At 36.2% G+C, this 22282-nt stretch overlaps 1 protein-coding gene across 3 annotated transcripts in view; it reads left to right on the plus strand.

Moving 5' to 3' along the window:
* PDE4D (phosphodiesterase 4D) overlaps nucleotides 1-22282 on the plus strand; it is a 1269731-nt gene that overhangs the window by 404564 nt on the left and 842885 nt on the right. For all 3 annotated transcript variants that reach the window (XM_019743390.2, XM_074328918.1, XM_019743396.2), the window contains one exon: nucleotides 7118-7347. In XM_019743390.2, the coding sequence (XP_019598949.2) occupies nucleotides 7118-7347 (230 nt within the window). The remainder of the gene's footprint in view (nucleotides 1-7117; nucleotides 7348-22282) is intronic.

Here is a 22282-nt window from a genome sequence, read left to right on the forward strand (position 1 = left end):
TGTCTACATATTTCAAAGAAGTTTTAAACATGGGAATAGACCAAAGCAATCTGAGTGGCTGAAGTCTTCAGATTTTAAAATAAATTTCTTGTTATGTGCTGTAGCCTCTACCTAACTAATATTAATATTTACAAACACAACATTGCTAGTAATACCTATATCTAATATCATTTCCCACCTTCTTACAGTTGAAGAAATAGAGTCATTTATTTTCTTCATTCATTTCTTCAGTAAAGTTTACTTAGCACATTTTGCCCCAGGCACTGGCTGAGAGCTGGAGGTACAAAAATTGTCATGGCACACTCCCATGCTTTCAAATGTGTTCAAGATAACAGAGAGAATAGACATATATAAACAAATCATTTCACTATAATGGACAGGCTGAAGGCTACATCAGGGTCACACATAAAAAGGCAGAAGTTACTTGTTTTCATTGTCTTAGATAATATTTTTAACATGAGTGTATATTGGAGGAGGTCATCAAAAGAACATGACCACCAGTTGACCCTGAAGTTAGACCTGGGCCTTTGGAGGCCCCTCACGCCCTCTCCTGTTCTTGGAATATATGTTCTGCGCACTGTTTCCATGGAGGGAGCCATTTGTAAGGATGCACCTCTGAGAGAGCAATGTGTTGTTGAGACCATCAGGACAATATATGTGACTGAACCCAGTTAAGGCCTCTATATAAACTTTTAAGATTCTGGTGGGTAGGTTCAGAGATCTATTCATCTTGCGGTTGCCCAAAACAAGCCTCGTATGTAAGTTTCCTTGCTTATTAAACCTGCCACCTACCCTTCTGGAGTTTGCCTCTTTCTTCCTTGCTCTCCACATATGGGGAGTTTCAGTTCTAGACGCTCCAGAGGTTTTGAATCAACAATGTATATGAAGAGAAGAGAAATGGTTGAAGGGTATCGTCTTAATGCCTAGATTTAAGAGTCAATTAATAGAGGATTAAGTGATGAGTCTAAACAGGATTTATTGGAGAAGAAGACAGGAAACAAAAAGAAATGCCTGATTTATGAGGTATTCATATATCTTAGTTTGCCTGAGACAGTCCAAGTTTTCTTTCTTTGTAGATGTCACTTCTGGCTAGCACCCCTACCTACACGTATGTACTCCTAAATAGCCCTAAGTCCTCTGTTATAGCTTTTATCACATGCTGGTGATTATCTTTCTCCCCAAATGGACTGTAAGTATTTAAGGGAAAGGCAGTGTCTAATTCATACGAACTCAAAGAATAGGGATGTGATCATATATAACACTAGTTGTAACAAGGAAACCACAAATTTTAGTGGCTTATCATAGTGGGAAATGACTTGTGGTTCATGTAGCCTAAATTAAGTGTTCTTGACTGGCAAGTGGCTGTCCTCTAAACAATTATTTAGAAACCATAACTTCTTCCATCGTTTTTCTCCACTATCTCCAATATATGGCAAGGGGCTACAGAGGGGGAGAGAACTGAGAGCTGTACTCACAGTTTTTATGGTCCAAGTGTGAAAATAGCTCACATTTCCTGTTTATAATCCATTGCATATAACGTAACACCATTGATATGTCCACATCTACCTGCAAATGAGTCTGGAAATGTTGTCTAGCTGTATGCCTAGAAAGAAATATTCTCTCCTATAATGCCAATGTATATACATTTTAAGACAATGTCTCTACAGAAAATTGTATTGTTATATACACATATGAAACAAATACAAAAACTGTGATGATAAAAGGGATCAAATATATGGTGAAGGAAGGAGAACTGACTCTGGATGGTGAACACACAATGTGATATATAGATGATGTATTACAGAATTGTATACCTGAAATCTATGTAACTTTACTAACCCTTGTCACCCCAATAAATTTTAATTAAAAAAGATAAAAAATACCCTGAGATAATCAGCAACCACCACAATTTATTTAACACCAGTTATGTGTATGTCCCTGCACTAAAGACCTTGTTATGTGGTTTGCTTACTACTTTGGAAGAATAAAAAGAGAACAAATAAATTAATTAAATACCTTTTATAGAAACTGAAGAAAATAATAATAATAATGATAATAATAACATATTTAATGCTTATTCATTTTAACTGTCAATTATGGTGGAATTGCTTTCTTTAGGTGTATCTTTTAGAGAAGTATTTGTCCTAACAGTGAAAAGAGTTACATTAAAGTTATTTATTGGTCAACTGTTCCAAATAAGTTGGTTAATTAACAAAGGAATTTCATCTTATTACAAGTAACAGGTTTGCATTAAATTCTTTCAAATATTTATTTTCTCTTTTGATATTGCTTTCTTGAAGCTGAATTAGAGATATTTCTGAGTCTCATACAGGTGAATGTTGTTCGATTTTATTATTGTGATTTTTATTTTGCTTTTTAATCTAAATAATACATTTTTAATGGAGAATATAGAAACTAATAATAAACAAAATAAAAATCATCACCAACACCGTCAGAAAATCATATTAGAGACCTGGATATATCCTTCCTGAATTTTTCTATAAATATATGTATTAGTGCTTTTGTTTGTTGTTTTACAAAAATGAGATCACTTTATAATCTGTTTTTCCCACTCAGTGTCATATCATGAACATAATCCCATATTCTTCTGCCTTATTTTAACAACCTCATAGTATTTCATAATATGATGCATCAAAATTCATTAAGCCAATCCCTCAGTACAACAATTAGGTTATGTCCAGTTATTTGTTATTGTAAATAAGTTGCAGTGAACGTCTTTGTGATTGGATCTTTGCCAAGCAGTCTTATTGGACTATGTCTAAAATGTCAAAATCATTAGTTCCCAAATTTTAGAAGGCATGAGAACCATCCTGGGGACTTACACAGACTTCCAGGACCTAATAATAGACATTCTGATTATACAGATCTTGGATAGGGCCTGGGAGTCTGAATTTTAGCCAGCACCATCTATGATTCTCATGCTAGGGTTTTGAGCATCACAGTTTGAGAAATAATGGCTTAGATGTATTATAAATAATATGTTTTTCCTCAATCTCTTGCAGAAATGCCCTTCCCCCCCCAGTGATTACATAAGATATATATTGCCCTGGTGATCAGTTTTACATTTGTTCTCAAAACAAGGCCATTTAACCTCCTGCCTTCTACTGAAAAAGTTATTCTCTTTATTTTCTAAATAAAACCGATACACATTGATCTGGAATTTTAAAAAAGCCCCTTGTTATCCTGTTTTTGAATGGAAATGTTAGGATACAGACATCTACTGCTTCATCATTTCTATTATCAAGATAAAAACAGTACATTGTATTTTTAATAGAGGTGTTCTCTCAAAAGAAGTTATCTCTTGAGATGGTTTTATCTAAATGTGAATGTCACAAACATTACGTCTTTCATTAGAGAACCTGGGTTATATAAAGCATTTCTGCAGTTGCCATACTATTGCCGGAGTGGGCAGCTAAGAACTTATTGAAAGATGGTAACTTGGGTTAGCTACATTCAGTGTTGAGTTCTGCCAGACCCATCCTTTTTTCTTCTTTTCCATGTTTATCCTGCAGAAGGATATCTGCACACTTAAGTCATAAACTTCTTTTGAAAAATATGTGAGGCCAATTTTGGCCTGTTAGCAATCCAAGAATGTGGGGCAGTATGCAATTCTGTCCTTAGATGAACACACAGACCATCATGTACACCCAGAGGATCATTTTCTCAGTCATTGCCACGGGGATATGAAAGACAGTTTGGGGAATATAATCAATAATATTGTAAAGATTTTGTAGGGTGTCAGATGGGCACATGTCTTATTAGGGAGAACACTTCAGGAACAGTGTGGATGCCTGATCACTGCACTGTACACCTGAAGCTGAAGCTGAATAATACTGAATGTCAACTGTAATTTAATTTATATAGTCACAGGATGTGGAGTGCAGCATAGGGAATAGAGTCAATGGAATTGTAACAGCTAAATACGATGTCAGAGGGTTAGTCGATTGGAGGAAGGGGCCTACCACTTTGTGAGTGGTGTAAATGTCTAACTATTACATTGTTTTGTACACCTAAAACTAATAAAAAAAAGAATTTATTAACCTGTAAAAAATAAAATAAAAGCTAAGAATGTTACATGTGCATATTTTCTCTTTATTTTCTATATTTGCTAGCTTACTAAATATTAATTTTTCCATTGACTGTTATAAAAATCAGAGTATTTTAAAGCTGCAAGTGGTCTTAAGTTCATTTTGTACAACCTCTTGATTTTATATCTAAGGAAATTAAAGCCCAGAAAGGTTAAATGATTTCTTAACACCGCAGAAGTAATTAGTGGCAGAGTCGAGCCTAGAATCTCTATGCCCTGAGTCAATTAACAAGGACTATAATTAATTTCCAATGTTTATGTAGGGCTGCCTGATCCCAGATATGCTATTTTTTTTTAATGAAAATGTGAAGCTTATTTAATTATGGTCAATTAGTGTGTGTTCTGTTCTTTCCTAGCAATACACACCTTGCCAGTGACCCTATTTGTTAAAGATAGCACAACAGAGTTGTTATTAGTTCCAGCTTTAACTAAAAGAGATTTGGGTTTGGATCTCAACTTGTTGGGTTATCAACCATCCTAGTTTGCTTGGGACTAGGGTGTTTCCCTGGACGTGGGACTTTCAGTGCTAAGATCAGAAAGTCCCAGGCACATTGGAACAGTTGGTCACACTACTAACCACGTGGCTGTGTAACCGAGGCAGGCAATTTTATAGATCTCTGTTTCTTTATGTGTAAAATGAGAAAAGGCACAGGACCTAACTCAGAGGATTTCAGTCAAATTTAAATGAGATGGTATATGTAAGGCACAGCACCATTTGATAAGGATTCAATAAAATTATCCATTATTATTTAATTCTTTCCAGTTTTATTGAGACATAATTGACATAAAACAGTGCATATTTAAGGTATTAGGTTGGTGCAAAAGTAATTGTGGTTTTTGCAGTTTAACCTTTTAAACTGCAGTTGCTTTTGCACCAACCTAATATGTCAGCATAATGATTCGACTTACAAATATCACGAAATAATTACCACTATCATCTTATATAGATATGACAAAAAAAGAAAAAGAAAATAAAATGTTTTGGCTTGTGATAAGAACTCTTAGGATTTACTCTCTTAACAACTTTCATATATACCATATAGCAATGTTAATTATAGTCATAATGTTGTATATTACATCTCTAGTGCTTATCTGTCTTATAATTGGAAGTTTGTACTTTTGACCACCTTCATCCTATTCCTCCACCCCACCCCCCTTCCTGCTTCTAGTAACTGCAAATTTGATCTCTTTTTTTATGGTTGTTTTTATTAATTTATTTTTTATTTTAATTCCACATATAAGTGAGATCACAAAGTATTTGTTTTTCTCTACTTGCCTTATTTCATTTAGCAGAATGCCCTCAAAGTTTCATCCATATTGTCACAAATGGCAGGATTTTCTCCCTGTTTAAGCCATTATTATTACTATCATTAATAATGCTGTTTTACAAAGCAAGTAGTTTCCTCAAAGCACAGATTCTCAGAATCTAAACCTTCATATTTAGGATTTGAAATTATCTTTGTTTTTAGCTGTGACTTGTACTTTACCTTCTGGGAGCCCTCTTTTTATCCTATGTATTCATAATATTAGACAATAAAACCCAAGGCTGACTAGAATCCACCACTGCATGGACTGTCATATTTTTCAAGATATATAAATCAGGAAAAGAAAAATTTTCTATTTGTAAAGCAATATGGATCAATGAAATATCAAAGGCAGCATACATAGCATGATGAAAAGAAAGGGAATTAACCTGGATTATAATAATAATAACTAGTAGTTTGTTAAGTGCAAACTCTGTGCCAAATATTGGTGCTTTAAATATTTCACATCTCTGCTCCAGACAATGAACCTGAGAAATTAATATTATTATACTTAATATTCAAATGTAGGACCAACTTCAGTGAGCCTAAGTTATGTACTTACCCAAAGACAGCATAATAAGGAGTGTATCAAAGATTCCAAAGTAGGTCTGGATTCTCCAGAGTCAGAGCACTTTTAACTTATAACCAACAAACTAATTTTAGGAAAACTACTTTTTATCCCTAGGCCAGTTTCTTCACCTACAGAACTCAGGAGGAAAGGAAATTGATATTTGTGATTGTTTATCACACTGCAGGCAATGAGCTATGCACATTACATGCATGATCTCATTTCATTCTTGTGGGTAAATATTATTCCCATTTTTATAATAAAGAACCAGAAAGCTTAGGGTGATTAAGAAGCACTCTAAGAACACAACTAGCAAAGTGTCAATGCAAGGATTTGAAAACCCAGCATGTTATGTGATAACATTTGGTGACTCTATCACTTTGAGTACATAGATACAATAAATGTTGCTAGAATAGATTTTCCAACCACTTGGAAATAATTATTGCTCATGTAGCAGTATATTTTTTCAATTAGAATCAAAATATTAAAATTTCTATTCTATTCTAGACTCTATTTGCCTTTACATGTGGATAATATAAATCAAATTTGTAAAATTTAGCTGTGACTTAAATATTCTACGGGGTCCTCATTTTCTTTCTTTTTTCAAATTCCCCTCACCATTTCTTATTGCAAACCTTTGCGAAGAATAATCAAGTAACATGTGACATATGAAAATATATGTTAACTAATATAGTCTGAAGAAAAAATAGGACTCATTTTCTTCCTTCATAGGCATGTATGTGTGGGTATGTCATATGTCAAGATATATATGAATTTTCTGCAGTTCATTTCATAGAGACTAGAAAAATATTTTGATTTATCCTTGATTTGTAGAATTCATACACAAATCTCAGAAATTCTAAGATTACTGAAAATGACAGTTAACGGTAATAACTGAGCCATTCTAAATATACTGGTGGACAAATTTACTATTTTTAAAAATAAATCTAGCTTTAAGTAATTAGTTCTATTTTCTGTTCACCAAATATCGTTCTGTTAATGTCATCACTTTCTTGTTAGCATGTTTCATGTATAAGTTTCCCATAATTTCTTTCTCCAAAAGTATAAAGCCATCATGTAATGATAAATAGCAAGACTTGTGTTGATTACGTGTTCTTTTTTGAACTTTTGTTTTAGGCCTCTGAGGAAACACTGCATTCCAGTAATGAAGAGGAAGACCCTTTTCGAGGCATGGAACCCTATCTTGTACGGAGACTTTCGTGCCGCAATGTTCAGCTCCCCCCTCTAGCCTTCAGACAGTTGGAACAAGCTGACTTGAAAAGTGAATCAGAGAATGTTCAAAGACCCACCAGCCTCCCCCTGAAGATTCTGCCACTGATTGCTATCACTTCTGCAGACTCCAGTGGGTAAGTGCCCTTGGGCGATGTTTCCCCATTTTATATTTTGGATGGTGATTACTTTCTGTGGTGTTTTGAGAGTTCGTGGCTCATTGCTTGATTTGAGTGCAAGGAAAATGGCGTTTCTAGAGTCAAAAGAAAGAAGGGTGATTTTTCTCAGGTAACATCACTATTGCTGTAGGAGGAGACATTTTGGTCAAAATGTTTTACAAGGAGGAGTTGAAAAACTATTAGTGAACGATAATAAGCATCTGAGAAAGGGGACTTGAGCTTGTAAAATTAATTTTGGTGATATGAAATTTAATAGATAAATTCTTACCAAATAAGAACTAATGGACAAATTACTATGTAGACTTACATATCTGGAAATAATAGGCAATGTTCATGGATGCAAAACAAATTTGGAATCAAGAATAGATTCTACTGTAATTAGAATCAAAGGAAATATGCAGTTAGATCCATGAACCTAGGAATTTGGCCTTTGACACTTTGAGGTATTGGTTACTGTTTCAATTTCCAGCATGAGTGGTTTTATTTAGCATTAGTGCATACAGAAGAATCACTGCACAGTCGTGTCTTCATAATTAACCATTGCATTTCCTACTTTGCAGAGTATCTGCGTTTTAATTCTATTTGTCCTGTTTACCAATGCAGTCTTTACTCTTTAATAACAATGTCACCAGGTAAAAAAAAAAATTGTGAAAGAAAGTGAGGAGAATGGGTACATCTGCTATTCTTTTGGCCAGCTGCATTTTTAAGAAGCTTTGATAGAAAAGAGAGAGGAGGAAAGCCAGTGGTCCATATCTAAACAGACTTAAGCATTTGCTATGAGTATAAGAACAAAGTAATTTATTATGCTTTAAATTTATCCTCTGCTGAATTCACAGTGTGTCTAGAGAAGGTACCTTTGGATTTCCCTAAAAGTTTTTAGGAAAGTTGTTATCGGAAAATATTTGGCCAGTAACTGTCCTCTGAGATGTTGAATTTAGCTGTTTGAATTGTTACAGAGCAGTTCACAAGAACTATGTTATTAAAAGGTATGAGGAAATTATAACTATGTAAATAAAAGACGACAAATTCTTACTTTGAAGCAATAGAAAGAGGAAAAACATTTTTTTTTTTTTTTGATAAACCATGAATTTAAAGAACATGTACCTATTGATCAGACACACTAAAGCAGGTGGGAATTTTTTATGGCACTTGACCTGAACATTCTTTGAAATATACTGTCTCGAAAACCCTGTTTCTCCCTTCTTTGGGATCAATACTACTATCGTTCTGTTAGAGGGCAGGAATCACAGATACCAGGTGTGTCAGGATCACCAAGACCCCTCCTACGCTCAATGATTTGCTAGGAGAACTCCCAGGACTCAGCAAGTAATCGTATTTATGGCTGGGATTTATTATAACAAAAGCATACAAAGCAAAACCAGGAAAGAGAAAGGCGCATGGGGAAAAATCTTGAGGAAATCAGACACAGGCTTCTAAAGTTTGTGTCTCCCAGTGGGGTCAGAAAGGATGCACTTAGTTCTTCCAGTAATGAGTTGTGACGACACATGTGAAGTCTATTCTACATGGAAGCCTTCTGCCAAGGAAGCCTATTAAAGACTCACTGTTTTTATGAGGTATCTATTATAATAGTCAGACTCATAGAAACAGAGAGTAGAATGGTGGTTACCAGGGGCTGAGGGTAAGGGAAATGGGGATTTGCTATTCAACGGGTATATAGTTTCAATTATGCAAGATGAGTAAGTTCTAGAGATGGGTTGTACAGCATTGTGCCTACAGTTAGCAGTACTGTTCTGTGCACTTCACAATTCGTCTAGAGAGTAGATCTCACATTAAATATTCTTGACACAATGAAATACAATAAAAAACAACAACAACAACAACAAAACAACGGAAAGATGGATTCAGTGCCCAGAATAGTTTTGGTGGCTGTTTGCTTAGGTACCCTCTGCCGAGCAGGTACCTAAATTCCAGATTCCCAGAAGGAAAGAAGTTGTTCAGCCTAACCCATATTTCTTGCACAAACAGTTTAGGCACAGTGAGCCACTGACCTTTTAGAAAATGATGGCAACTCTCCTGAAGTCCAAGTTCCCAGATGCCAGCTAAGGGCCAGCCTTTCAAGTAGGTTTTTCTAAAGGTAATAGTCTCAGGCCTTAAGTTCACTCTTGTGCACAGCAGATTTATCTTAGAATCATTATCTCGCTTTCTCTACATTTGAAGAAGAAGAAATTATAATTATAATCAACATAAAAATATATACTAATTTAAGCCTATGATGTATTCAATAACTTTGATATCTTAAAAAAATGTGGTGGCTAACCATGATTTCTCATTCTAAGCTGTTTTTATATCATGACTTGAAAAGAAAATTCTGTACTATATTTAATATATCTCTACATAGTTGGGCAACATGTGTAATTATAAAGCTCACATAAAAATAATATTTTTAAATTAAATTTAAATGTGTTGCTAAAAGAAAATAAATAGTATCCAAGTGCCAAAGAACTTAGAGGTTGAGAATTGTCTGTATGATTGTATTTCTGTTGGCTCAAAGTTTGTTTACTTCTTAATCAAAAATCTAAGAATCAAGGGTAAGCATAATTATGTTTACCATTTACAAATTCATTTAATGTTTTGGAGGAAAGAGTTTGTGTTTTAGAGAGATGAAAAAGAGTGACTTGTCTATACTAGAATGCAGCCAGGAGAACTAGAAGGCAACATGAAACAAAGACTAAGGATGTATTAAAAGAATTGTCATTATTTTAGGAAGCAAAAATTATTTGGGAATTGAGTATTTGAGAAACAGAAAATTAAGGAGTATAATTTGCTGGACTGTCTAAGCTTTGGAAAGGATGTAAAGGTAAACTTAGAGGTTACATTCTGTAGCCATTTCAGATTGTAACTAAGAACCCCAGATTCCTTCACAGCTATCAGAAAGAGCAAGTGGGAAATGTAAACTGTTTTTCCTCAGGTTGTCTACAGCCCAGCTCCCTTTTATTAAAGTTCAGTATACCTATAGGACCCATTGTCAACATACGTGGAGACTGAATGTTTATTGTCTGAATTTGAGTATTGCCTCTTACTAGCTATATGACCTTGGGAAAGTTCCTTGACCACTCAGACTTTCTAATTTCCCCAGGGCAAAAATAGGAATAATGTGATTATAACGGATTTGTTAGGAAGATAAAATGCTTTGTCGTGTTTTGGGTGTATCTTACCGGTAGGTACTTAACACATGACAACCGCAACTACTGCTATGCTACACTTATTAGGAAAAATATCGCAACAAATCATGTTTTTTGTTGTTTGTTTTTTTTTGAACTTATTAGTTTGAAATCATTTTCAAAGATCCTCTACTAATAACTCTTGAGTGTAGAGATGTATATTCTGGCAGATTTAGGAATGACCAGAGTTTTGTTCCTGGTTCAGAAAGCTGAGATTATTACGGATTTGTTATATTTGTGTTAAGAAGTTTCTATCTCTCTTTGGCATCTGTCCACAAACATGCCCTGCTTTGTAGTGCTGTTCAATTATGTTTGGAATGAAAATGGAGGTCTTCTTTACTCCTTACTTCTTCTTGCTTCACTTCAGTAACAACCTTTCTTGACTTCCATCTAGTTCCCTGGTCAGAACCCTCAGGAGGCATTAGGAGCTCCTTTTTGTCCCAACTCTGAACCTGGCTTACTTTCTCTGGGTGGTCCATGTACTCCCAGAGGAGGGTTGAGCATCCACACATGTGGAAATCACTCACTGCACACATGTAGGAAGTTGTGGGAGCAGAGGGAGGGTAAAAGGAGGGTAGTACTAACTCTCTGTAGCTGTGTTTCACTGTTACATCAGCTATTAAAATGACAGCCAAGGAGCAAGTCGTCCCCTGGTGACATGATGACACACCTTTGAATGGATGTTTATTCAGGGATCTGTGTGATTGGAGACTATTCCAAACACTTTTTCATCACTAGTGTCCTATTACCAGTCTGAAGAAGTACACTGTGCATTTCTATTACTATGTCGTATATAAAAAAGAAACTGTAAGGAATTTAGAAGAAGAGATGGTCACTCTTGGGAATAAAAGAAAGTAAACTCCTGAACATAGGGGGAAGTATTACTTTAGTCAAATAAGGCATCATTTTACAAGGATATTCCAGAAATATTTCCTTGAGTTATGTGCCATTCATAGAAGAGCTGGTCTCAGATGCCAGTTAGACATTGGGTTCTCTGATCAACCAGCCACCATCATCTAGGTTTCTTGAGTATATACAGTACATTAGAGTGAACATAAGAAAGGTAATTTTCTACATTTTGTTACAGAGTCAAAATCCAAACAGAAAATAAAAGGCAGAAAAACAGAAGCTTCATTAGAGCAGACATATCTGATCTTTCAAATTTGGTCTTTTTAACTTAAAATATTAACAGTATTCAGATATTTCATGATTGAAATATTTTGGATGTAAGGATTTATGAAGCTAAAGGGTTGTATTTCATGATGTATCCACAAGACTTGCACCTTCATATTCAATATGTGCTCAAGTTTCGAGAAATTTGTGATAAGTTTCTATTGAAAATTATAGGGAAGATCTATAACCCAACTAGGCAAAGCTCTCCAAAACTGAACATGGACATACATAATTGTGATTGTGAAAGATTCCTTCGAAATATAGCATTCTTGAGCTGGATTTGGTTTTTAAAATAATCACTGTGAAGAAATCTGGAAGTAATACATCCAATAATCTTGAAATTACGTACGATGTAAAAGAAAGTGGATTCTTTTGTCTTTTACTTATTTAAATGCAATGTATTGACATAGTGTTTGTTGAAACTTATCAGTATATCCACAAAACATCACAAAACTTTTGTTTCTGACGCATTTACTCTGATTTCCTTAAATCTAGTTTTTATTTTTTTTTGTTTTAAAATTTATGACTTTTGAGATTAAAATTAGACTCCAATAGTGATGGAACACTTTATCCTTACTATATAATATCTTAACAAATGACATCTTATTTCTAGAATCACTAGCCCTTCTTGAGTCTAATCTAAAATAAACACATAAATAATGCTGTTTTCCCTCACAAATCATAGAATCTCTGAATATTTTACATGTCATTCCCTAAATTTACAAAAGAATAGGATTATTATTAAACTCCAATTTCTTTTTCAGACTGCTGTAGTGTCTTCATTCTAGTAGTGCTTTCTGGCCCCCTAATTAAAGATGGCCCAGATAGACTGATACTACACCACGATATTTCACTATCTATATGTCAGTAAAGTAATGTTCAAGGGGAGGGTTTACTTTTGTAACCAAAGGTTTCTATCTCACTAGGCACCCATATTCTTAAATATACTAAAGAGAGTGTTAATGGACTCATTTACCACATCTGAGCATCTGGTCCCTGTTTCTAAACCTTTCTCACACCAATTTACTTGTCTGATAGTATAGATTGGTTGGGGATCCCATATTTTCTAAAAATGAGCCTAGTGAAGCATTTATTTTTCTTTGAAAAGTGATTGAGAAACAATACTATGGCAGAATGCAGAGCTGAAAAAAGCATTTTAATTATTTCCATCTGGGAATCATAATTTTTCAGCTTCTCGGATATAGCTTTTTATTTCTTATCACACAAAGGATGGTTATTAGACCATCCTTATATGACAAATAATTATTTATCACTGAAGTGTTTAAGAAACATTTGCAATTCTTTAAAAATTATGTTCTTCTATCTTGCAATATTGTATTTATGAAAATAGTAGGTGAAAACACTCTGACTGTATGGTCTTTAATTATTATGTGCTGCATAAATGTATATACTGATTCAAACTTAATATTGAGCAAAGTGTATCACTTTGAAAAATCTGAAACAAGAAAAATGTGTTCAGCTGAAATTCAGGAAAGGATAAAGTTATCAAAACTTTTTTCTCCTACAAACGAGCACTACAAAATGGGAAAGAGATTGCTTTAAAATAAAACTGTATATAGGAAAGGAGCTGTAGGAAAAATATATGCCCTCCTAAATTAAACTCACTTGTGTGTGTGTGTGTGTGTGTGTGTGTGTGTGTGTGTGTGTGTGTGGTTTTGCTGAAAATCCTGGCTAGTTGGTTAGAATTCTTTCTACAGTTTAGGAATCATTTATCATACCTATTTATCTCATGAGTTGAGAATCTTCTATCCACTTAAAAGGAATTAGATGGAACCAGACATTTTTAGACCTATTCCAAATTTGTGGAATTCAATCAAAATAGTATGCCATGTAGTTAAGGTGTTTTATGTCATTTATTTAAAACATCTGGATTGATTTTACTTGATGGATTAGCATCATTTACACTAAGGTTGGTGACACTGAGCCTGGGAAAGGTGAGATATTTGTCCACATCTCCAAATGGGCTTTATCTCAGGGTGTTCTGACTTTTATTCCAATACAATTCCTAAAGACTTATGATTACTTCTAAATGCCATAACACACACACACACACACACACACACACACACACACACACACACTGTGTTATATGGAAGCTATGTGTAGAAATTCAAAACTTTAGTATACATAAATAATTTAAAATATATAATTTACAATATACAAATAAGATTTAGAATATAAACTTTAGAATATATAGCTATTATACTTCAAAATTCAGTTTTTGGAGCTTTCCTGTTTTTCAGTCATATATTTTAGAGTGTTCTCCCTCTTTACTCCTTCACTAACTGTTCTGTGCCCCAGTTAACACGTGACGTTGGCTTTCTTATTTCTCCACTATTATTTAATTCAGATTAAGTTTATTTCATAAAACTGTATATCTCCACCCATGTTACAGAATCTAGTTAAATCTTGTAAATTAAAAAAAAATACAATAATCCAACAAACAGTGTCTTGTATTTGCTATATACTGAGTTATGAGCTGAGATGAAAGTTTCCACAAAACCAATATAGTCTCTTCCTTCATAGAGTTTAGACTCTAGTAAGGCACACAAACAAAAAACAGGCAACTACAATCCTGTTTATTAGATATGAAGTGCAAATATGGCTGAGAACACGTGGAGTAATGTGGGATATATCACAAGGAAACAAACTAACATAGGCTTATGAGGCACTGACACCTCAGCTGAGATTTAAAAGTTGATACCCAGCGGAGAAAATAGGGAGAAAGTCCAGGGACAAGAGAAAACAGGATGTCTGCATTCCAAACGCATGGGTAGACCAATAGGTCATATTGAAGGTAGAGTTAATAATTATTACCATTAAGTTTTTGTGTAACCAATATGCGAGGTTTGGGAATATTCTCCGGTAGTGTAATCAGCCAAGGTACCAGGACCAAGAAGGTAAACAGTTCAATTGATCCCAAATTGGAAAGTGGGGATACAATGTAAGAAACATAGGGAAAGGGATTTGAGGGTATTTGCAGTATGGAAAAAGAAGTGATGAATTGTGGCAACTAGGTTGTGTATGGAAATGAGTGAATATAAGAAAGTACAGACGTAGAAAGTGTTCAAGGTCTTAGAAGCCTCCGTGATGCCAAAGAGCAGAAACTAGGATAACTGAACAAGCTGGAAATATAGAAGGTTATATTTGGAGGATAGGGTGTTTTAACCTTAAGAGTTAATTGTTAGAAGTCATTTAAGGTGTTTTCCAGATGTAGGGGGGTGCCAGGGAAGAAGGTGACTGCCGTGGAAAAGAAGTAGTCGAGGAATTGAGAGATGTGGGCATGAGGTGACTCCTACCCATTAATACTGAAGCCACTCTGGAGAGCAGCAGGACGCAACATGTCAAGGTGCTAACAAGGTGGGCAGCTATCAATAAATGGGGTGTCGTGACCAGGGTGACTGGCAGAAGTCAGTGAAGAAGTAGCATTGATTGGCGTGGATGTCAAAGGAGAGGTTTTACAAGAGAGTGGAGGAGTAGTGACCAGCCTGGTAATGTGAGAGCCAGGGGAGCCCCAACCCCGCCTCTGGAAGAGGCACAGGGCAATGAGAAGGAGAGCAGCCTCCCCTCCAGTGTACTGCAGGGAAGTGCCCTTCACAGCAAAGAGCCAAGTTTGAAAGAAGGCAGGATGTGGGGTGACTGTTCAGTGCTCAGGCTGAGGATGTATGCAAATCTGCTTACCATGGAACCAGGGTTCCAGAAGACCTAACTAAAAATGTGGGGGGAGTGAGACGGGGATTTCGACAGGAGAGAGAAATCATACTGCGATATGGAGATAAGGAACTGAAAGAAAACAGAGAAGAGTAATAATCTGTCTCAGGGGGTACTCTGAGATAAAATTATTATAGCTGAATTCTAAAACATTTTTAACAATTGGTCTAGCTGTTCTCTCACAGACAGATTCAGAGAGAAGGAAGTGGAGCCAGTTAGTTGGTCTTTTAGAAAGGCCATGGGGGTTGTCCAGGTCCAGTAAGTAGGTCCACAATGATATTCCTTGGTTCCTAATATTTTTATCATCTATTGGAAGCAGCACCAGCTTCTGGTGTTTGGGGAATGTTTCATCTTTCAAGTTACTCAGCTGTGTCCTAGATTTATTGCTGGCTGTGGAATATGGATGAGGATCTGACTTTTTATAATATGCGTTATCTTTTCCATCGGAGTTTCATTCTATTTTGAACTTTTTTTTGTATTTAACTCTAATTATTTTGCCAATTACAATAACTTAGGTGTTTTGAATTAGCATTTCTGTTTTTCTTTTAAGAATTTGCTTCATTAGAAATGATCATTCCCTTAAACAATACTGCTTTCTTAAATATCCTTAGATAGTATTTCTGGGATTCAGACATTAATCCATTTCATTATACTGCCAATTGTAACTATAAAATCTAGAATTAAATTAAATTCTATGCAGACAAATAGTATTTGTAGAAAACTTTCTTCAGTGAATTGGGCGACTAATGTGACCCTAGTGAAGTAACAGAAAGACATTGCGCATATGGTTTTCCCCTTAACTTATATATAACATATTATTTGCAGACTTTGTGTTACAGCATACTGTCCTTCTGCTAATTTTAATTTAAAACTATTTGATAGAGTTGCATGGTTGAGAGCTTGGACTAAAAATCTTGATATGATGCAATATTTTAATTCTGTTCTGTTCTGTGACTTTATGAAGGTCATTTAAAAAATTATTTTGTTTCACTCCTCACTATTTGAAATATTATTTGTGACTAGAATTAAGCAACAGTGGAGTATGTCATATTTACAAAATACCTTTGCAAAGGATATTAATTGTACTCCACAGAGACCCAAACAGAGAGGACTTCATTTGTTTTAAGAAAAAATGTAAAGATTAATGGATCTTCAGAGCATTACTACAAAAAACAAAGACCAGAATCCATATCTTCTTATTCTGATTTATAACATCTGATATGTTTTGTTCAATATCCATTGAAAAAACTGAGATGAGGGCCAATGATTTCAGGTTTATCGACTGTTTCTATGAAACTGCCCTGTAAGTGAAAGACGTCGTCTTCAGTTGGTAAACAGTGAATGAATGATAATGAAAACTTACATTCATGGACCATTATCTAGTCATTAAGATGATCATTATAATAACTGTATGATAAAACAGAAGTACTTGGGAAGGAAAGCAAAATATATGCATATATCCATGTTCAAGTTACAGCACTGTAAAATATATGCCTACATGTGGTTAAGAACTGGAAAGAAATATGTAAATAACTATATATTTTCTGAATAACAGGATTGTGGTTATTTTTTCCCTCTCATCTTGATTTCTATTAATGAAAATATGTATCCAAATATCTACTGAGTGTTTAGTATATGACAAACACCGTTTTAGGAGCTAAGAGCATATTTATGAATAGATAAAAATAAATTTCATGGTATATTGTTTCTCCCATATAATTCAATAGAAAGTTTGGCAAATATGAGGGAGGGGGAGATACTTGAACCGTTCAGAGTTCTCCTAATCATTTTGGGTAACCATGACTCTGTTCATAGCAGACCCCCAAAAGATAACCAGCAGAACCTGTTGACCAAGCAAAACTAAGTATTAGTTTCACTGAAATAAAGGAACCTACCTCTTTTAAACTTAGAAACATTGCAGAAGGAGGAAGTAAAGAAAAGATATTGATAAGGTTTCAGAGCCTGGTCTCACAAGGTGAAACGTGGTTGGGATTGAGCAGAATTTAAGGACCTAGTAGATTTGGGTTAATGGCGCCTTGAAGTGAAATGAGGGTCTTAAAGTGAGCCTTGGTGAGCAAACTGCTAGTCTTGATAAATGAGCTGTGTTTAGTTGGTTTACAAGGTTACATTCCAAGAACAAGCTTGGAGCCAGCACCTAAGTCATTTTTGCCTGGTCCCCAGATTTCTTTAGCACTAAAGCAAGTACTTAAACTTTGATCCAAAATTGTTTAGGACTGAGACAGGAAAGTATTTTGGTTTTAGTTCTGACCTCCTTCTTTGTGAGTGAGCCTAGGTGCTACGGTCTGAATATTTGTGTCCCCAGGAAATTCGTATGTTGAAATCCTGCCACCAGGGGAATGGTATTGGAACAGGGACCTTTGGGAGGTGGTTAGGTCATGAGAGTGGAGCTCACATGAATGGGGTTAGTGCCCTTATGATAGAGGCCCCAGAGAGCAACCTCACCCCTTCCACTATGTGAGGAGATAGCCAGAAGGTCATCCGTGAACCAGGAAGCAGGTCTTTACCAGATATTGAATATGCTGGTGCCTTGATCTTGGACTTCCTGGATTCCAGAACTGTGAGAAATAAATTTCTATTGTTAATAAGCTCCCCTCCCCCACTTATTGTGCTCTGTTATAGCAGCCTGAATGGACTAAGACACTAGGTTTGATACTCATTTAGCCAGACATTGCAACAAGACAGGTACTCTGTATCTCCTCTCTCTCTCTCTCCTTGAACTTCTATTATTGTCACTTTGTTGCTTGGGGATGTACCCCTAGGGATGGTCAGAGGGATGAGAACTCAAGGAAGGTAAGGTGTAGAAAATTGTTTTGGCTGGTCAGTATCCAACACTCCACTGTTTTGGAAGAATCTCAGGGTAGGTGGGACAGAGGTCCCAGCCTTCCACCAGGGAAGCCACAGGGGACAGATATTCCCTCTGCATACCTTTCTGGCAGTTAGACCTCAGTGTGGTCAGTCTGATGCATTCAGCAAGAACTTTGAATCTTGACGGCATGGCTCAAACTCACCATCACATGTGCCACCATTGAGTGGAAAAGTAAGTGGCATGAATGATGGTTGTGGCTGCTGACAGTGTGTCCAGGGATGCTATTTGCCCCGGTAGTGAGTAGCAGGGTCCTAAGCAGACTGATCCTGTGGTTTCCTTCTGGCTGCTCATGCCTTCAATGGATCCTGCTGAAGTCTGGTTCTTTGAGCTCCCTGTCCATTCTATCTTCTACCTATATTCTTTTGGCCAATTCCTTTTCTTGCTTAAGTTCATCAATATTGATTTATGTTGTTTGTACAAGTATACAGCCTTTAATAAATTTGTTATGAGGCCTTACCACTCTAGAAACCTAAGTAGAGGAAGGGCTCTGACTTTTCCTGAACTTTAATTGTAAAATCAGTAATAAAAGTTAGTAGAGAGGAATCAAAGGGAAAAATTGAATTTTCATTTCAGTGCATTCTTTTTGCATAAAAGAGTAAAGAAAAGGAGAGATGGAGAGAGGAGTCTCTTGAGATGTCCCAGGCAAAGTCTGTGAAATTCTCAGTAGGAGACAAGGACATGGCTTCGTTGTAATTACTCCCCTTTGATTATTCAAGCTGGTGGACTTAAAATGGACTCCTAATGAGAGTGGTTTGCACTGCAATTAATTAAGTGCATTTTAATTACAAATTGCATGTCTTTTTTCTCTGGAGAATATTGAATATTCTTCCCCTGTATTACTTTATTTTAATTCTCTCTCTCTGTCTCTCTCTCTGTTGCTCTCTCTCTCCCTGTCTCTCTCCTCTCCTCTCCTCTCCTCTCCTCTCCTCTCCTCTCCTCTCCTCTCCTCTCCTCTCCTCTCCTCTCCTCCTCACTCTCGCTCTCTCACTTAAAAGAAGTATTCCCTGAAGAATAATTAACTCTGGTTGTTGTTAGTCCACTGAGAAAGGCTTCCCTTTGAATATGGAAACATATGCCTAAATAATTCTTCCTTACATCTAGTGCTAAATTTATCAGAGTTGTTTCTGATACAAAATTTTAAAGACAATTGCAAGAAAAAAGATGGTAAACTGCCAGTTAAACTTTTGTTGTAAGCATCCTCCTCCTTTAGAATTCACTTATTTTTGTCATACTGTGTGTGTGTGTTTGTGCGCGTATACACACATGTGTGTACATGTGTGCAATCTACTTCAGAACAAGTATTTCAGAAACAGATAATTTCCAAGGTCTTACCATCAGTCTGTAGGGTCAACTGACAGACAGGACACAGACATGTTGCCTCAGCATTCTCAGAAACCCCCGAGTGTACTCCTTTCCCTCTTAGGGCCCTCTTTCTACCTTAATACACTATCTTAATTATATTCACAGCTTTTTAACCTCAATTATAATTCTATGCTTCAGAATTTGTTTTCTTCTCCCACCTTCCCTCCTAAAAAAATATCTATTCTCAAGGGTGTCTGTTCTAGTCAAATAGAAAGATTTAATAAGGCCGTTCTTCATGAGACGGGAATCATTTCAATTAAGTTAATGACTCGTTTCAATGTTAATGGTGGAGTTGTGAGAAGAAATGGATGGATATTTGAATTTTCCAAATTCTTCAGAATATTGATCATATATCCAGTACTATTTCTTATAGCTGGGAAAAAAATGGTTTGCTTAACAAAAAATGCAACTGGAATAATTTAGAGATTCTATTACTTTTAGAGAAATGACTTTTTACAATACCTTATTAGAGTCTGTTAATTGATGAAAAAACAAAATCTGATGATTTTGCAAAAAATAAAATTGGCATCAGTTAAAATATCTGTACCATTTCTCTTATTTAAAGGAAATTCTTATCCTGGGAAATGACTGACTACTTTCATTAGCCTCACATCACAACAACAAAATAAAGTTGTTTTTAGATGGCTTCTAATTTGCATCGAAATGATCCCTGTGGCAGTATTTTGTAAAAACAAGAAAACAAAAGATTTCTTGAGTAACATAGGCCTATACACCTGAGAGAGAAATATATCATCTACACAATTAAAATATATGGGTTTTAGTAAACACCTCTGAAAAAGAATTATAAGTATCTGCATTTATTTTCCTCCTGGAGTTATATTTCTACTAATGCTCCAGAAGAAAAATTCTAATATACTTTCTTTGGAGGGCTTATGGGGCAGTGGTTCTATGTGAAACATATTGGGAGTAAAAATTATTTTATGTGCTCAAGTAGAAAGACTTTGTTTTACTGTTCTTTATCTTTACTGTTGGCTCTAATTGTCTCTTTAAAATAATTTTATTTTGTAAACTGGTGATGGGAGATACAGTGGAGAGGTGGGGGTAATGAGTGAGGTCCTCACTTATGAAGGACCAACGAGCCTGTGAGGCAATGGACGGGGCTTAATATGCCTACCTGGACAGGGAAGAGCTGTAGTTTTGTTGTTTGTTTTATTTTATTTTGTTTTGTTATCATGTTCTTCTGCCCAGAAGATGAGTTAAAATCCAGAAAAACATCTTAGACTACAGGTTGGCACACTACAGTCTGCAGGCCAGCTTCTGCCTGCCTCTTGTTTTGTAAATAAAATTTGCTTGGAGCACACACTAACACTGCAGAGGGGCGTGGTTGAGATGGAGACCGTTCGACCCTCTGGGCCTAAAATGTTCACTGTCTGACTCTTTAGAGAAAATGTTTGCTGACCACTGACTTAGACTTTAAGCAGTTACTGATTAGACGACTTATTGGGAAATGTAGGCTTTTCAAGTATTAAGAGACCATAATCATGTTTCCTGTGGCCGGGAGGAAGCCAAGGAGACATGAAACTCTTACAGGCCTCATGCACCGTCCTTCATTCACCAGAGTGACTGAGTGCTGTTTCTGAGGCAGGCGTGATGCCAGACACTCAGTCAAGAGCATGAAGAGGCATAGTTCCTGCTCTCATGGAGGTGGACATGGGGACAAAATAGTTTACAGTGCAGACAACTATCACTGCTCTTATGGATTTTACATGTTAGTGGGTGAGAAAAAGCAGGGAAATAGGTATGATATATCTGGAAGGTTGGAATTTTAAGTAGAGTGACCAGGGGGATAGCTCAGTGAGAGTGGGACTTGGAGTAAAGGTTTGGGGGACTGGAGGGAGCGAGTCACAGTCTTGGAGTTTCTCCATAGAGGGTAGAGGGATGGGGCATAACTGAAGGACAGTGTGGAGTCAGGTTTGTGTTTTTCTTAAGTTGGAGTATTAATTGTCTTAGTCCATTTGGACTGCTGTCACAAAATGCCACAGACTAGGGGCTCATAAATAACACAAATTAAGTTCTCTCAGTTCTGGAAGCTGCGAAGTCCAAGATCAAGATACTAGCATAGTTGAGTTCTGGGGAGGGCCCTCGTCCTGGTTCACAGCAGCCAGCACCTTGTGCCCCTGTCCTCATGTGGCAGAAGAGCTCTCTGGGGCCTCTTTCATAAGAACAGTCATCCCATTCATGAGGACTCCACCGTCATGACCTAATCATGACCTCCAAAGTCTCCACCTCCTAATATCTTCCTCTTGGTGGGTAAGATTTGAACATATGAATTGGAGGAGGGGGGACACAAACATTCAGACCATAGCAGGAATGACATAGTAGAGAGAAATTGATGATGCAGGAAATTACTGGGACGATGTTTTTGAGTAGATAGGAGGGCATGGATCTAGTGTGTAAGAGAAGGACTGGCCTTACCTCAGAACAAGGACACTTTCTCCATAGTAATATAAGAGAAAGCAGAAGACTATATGGTACAGATGCAGGTTAGTGGGTAGGTGTGGTCGTTGAAACGTGTAGAAGTTCTTTTTTAAGTGCT

Source organism: Rhinolophus sinicus, linkage group LG03 (genome assembly GCF_036562045.2).
Source record: "Rhinolophus sinicus isolate RSC01 linkage group LG03, ASM3656204v1, whole genome shotgun sequence".
Taxonomy (NCBI): Eukaryota; Metazoa; Chordata; class Mammalia; order Chiroptera; family Rhinolophidae; genus Rhinolophus; species Rhinolophus sinicus.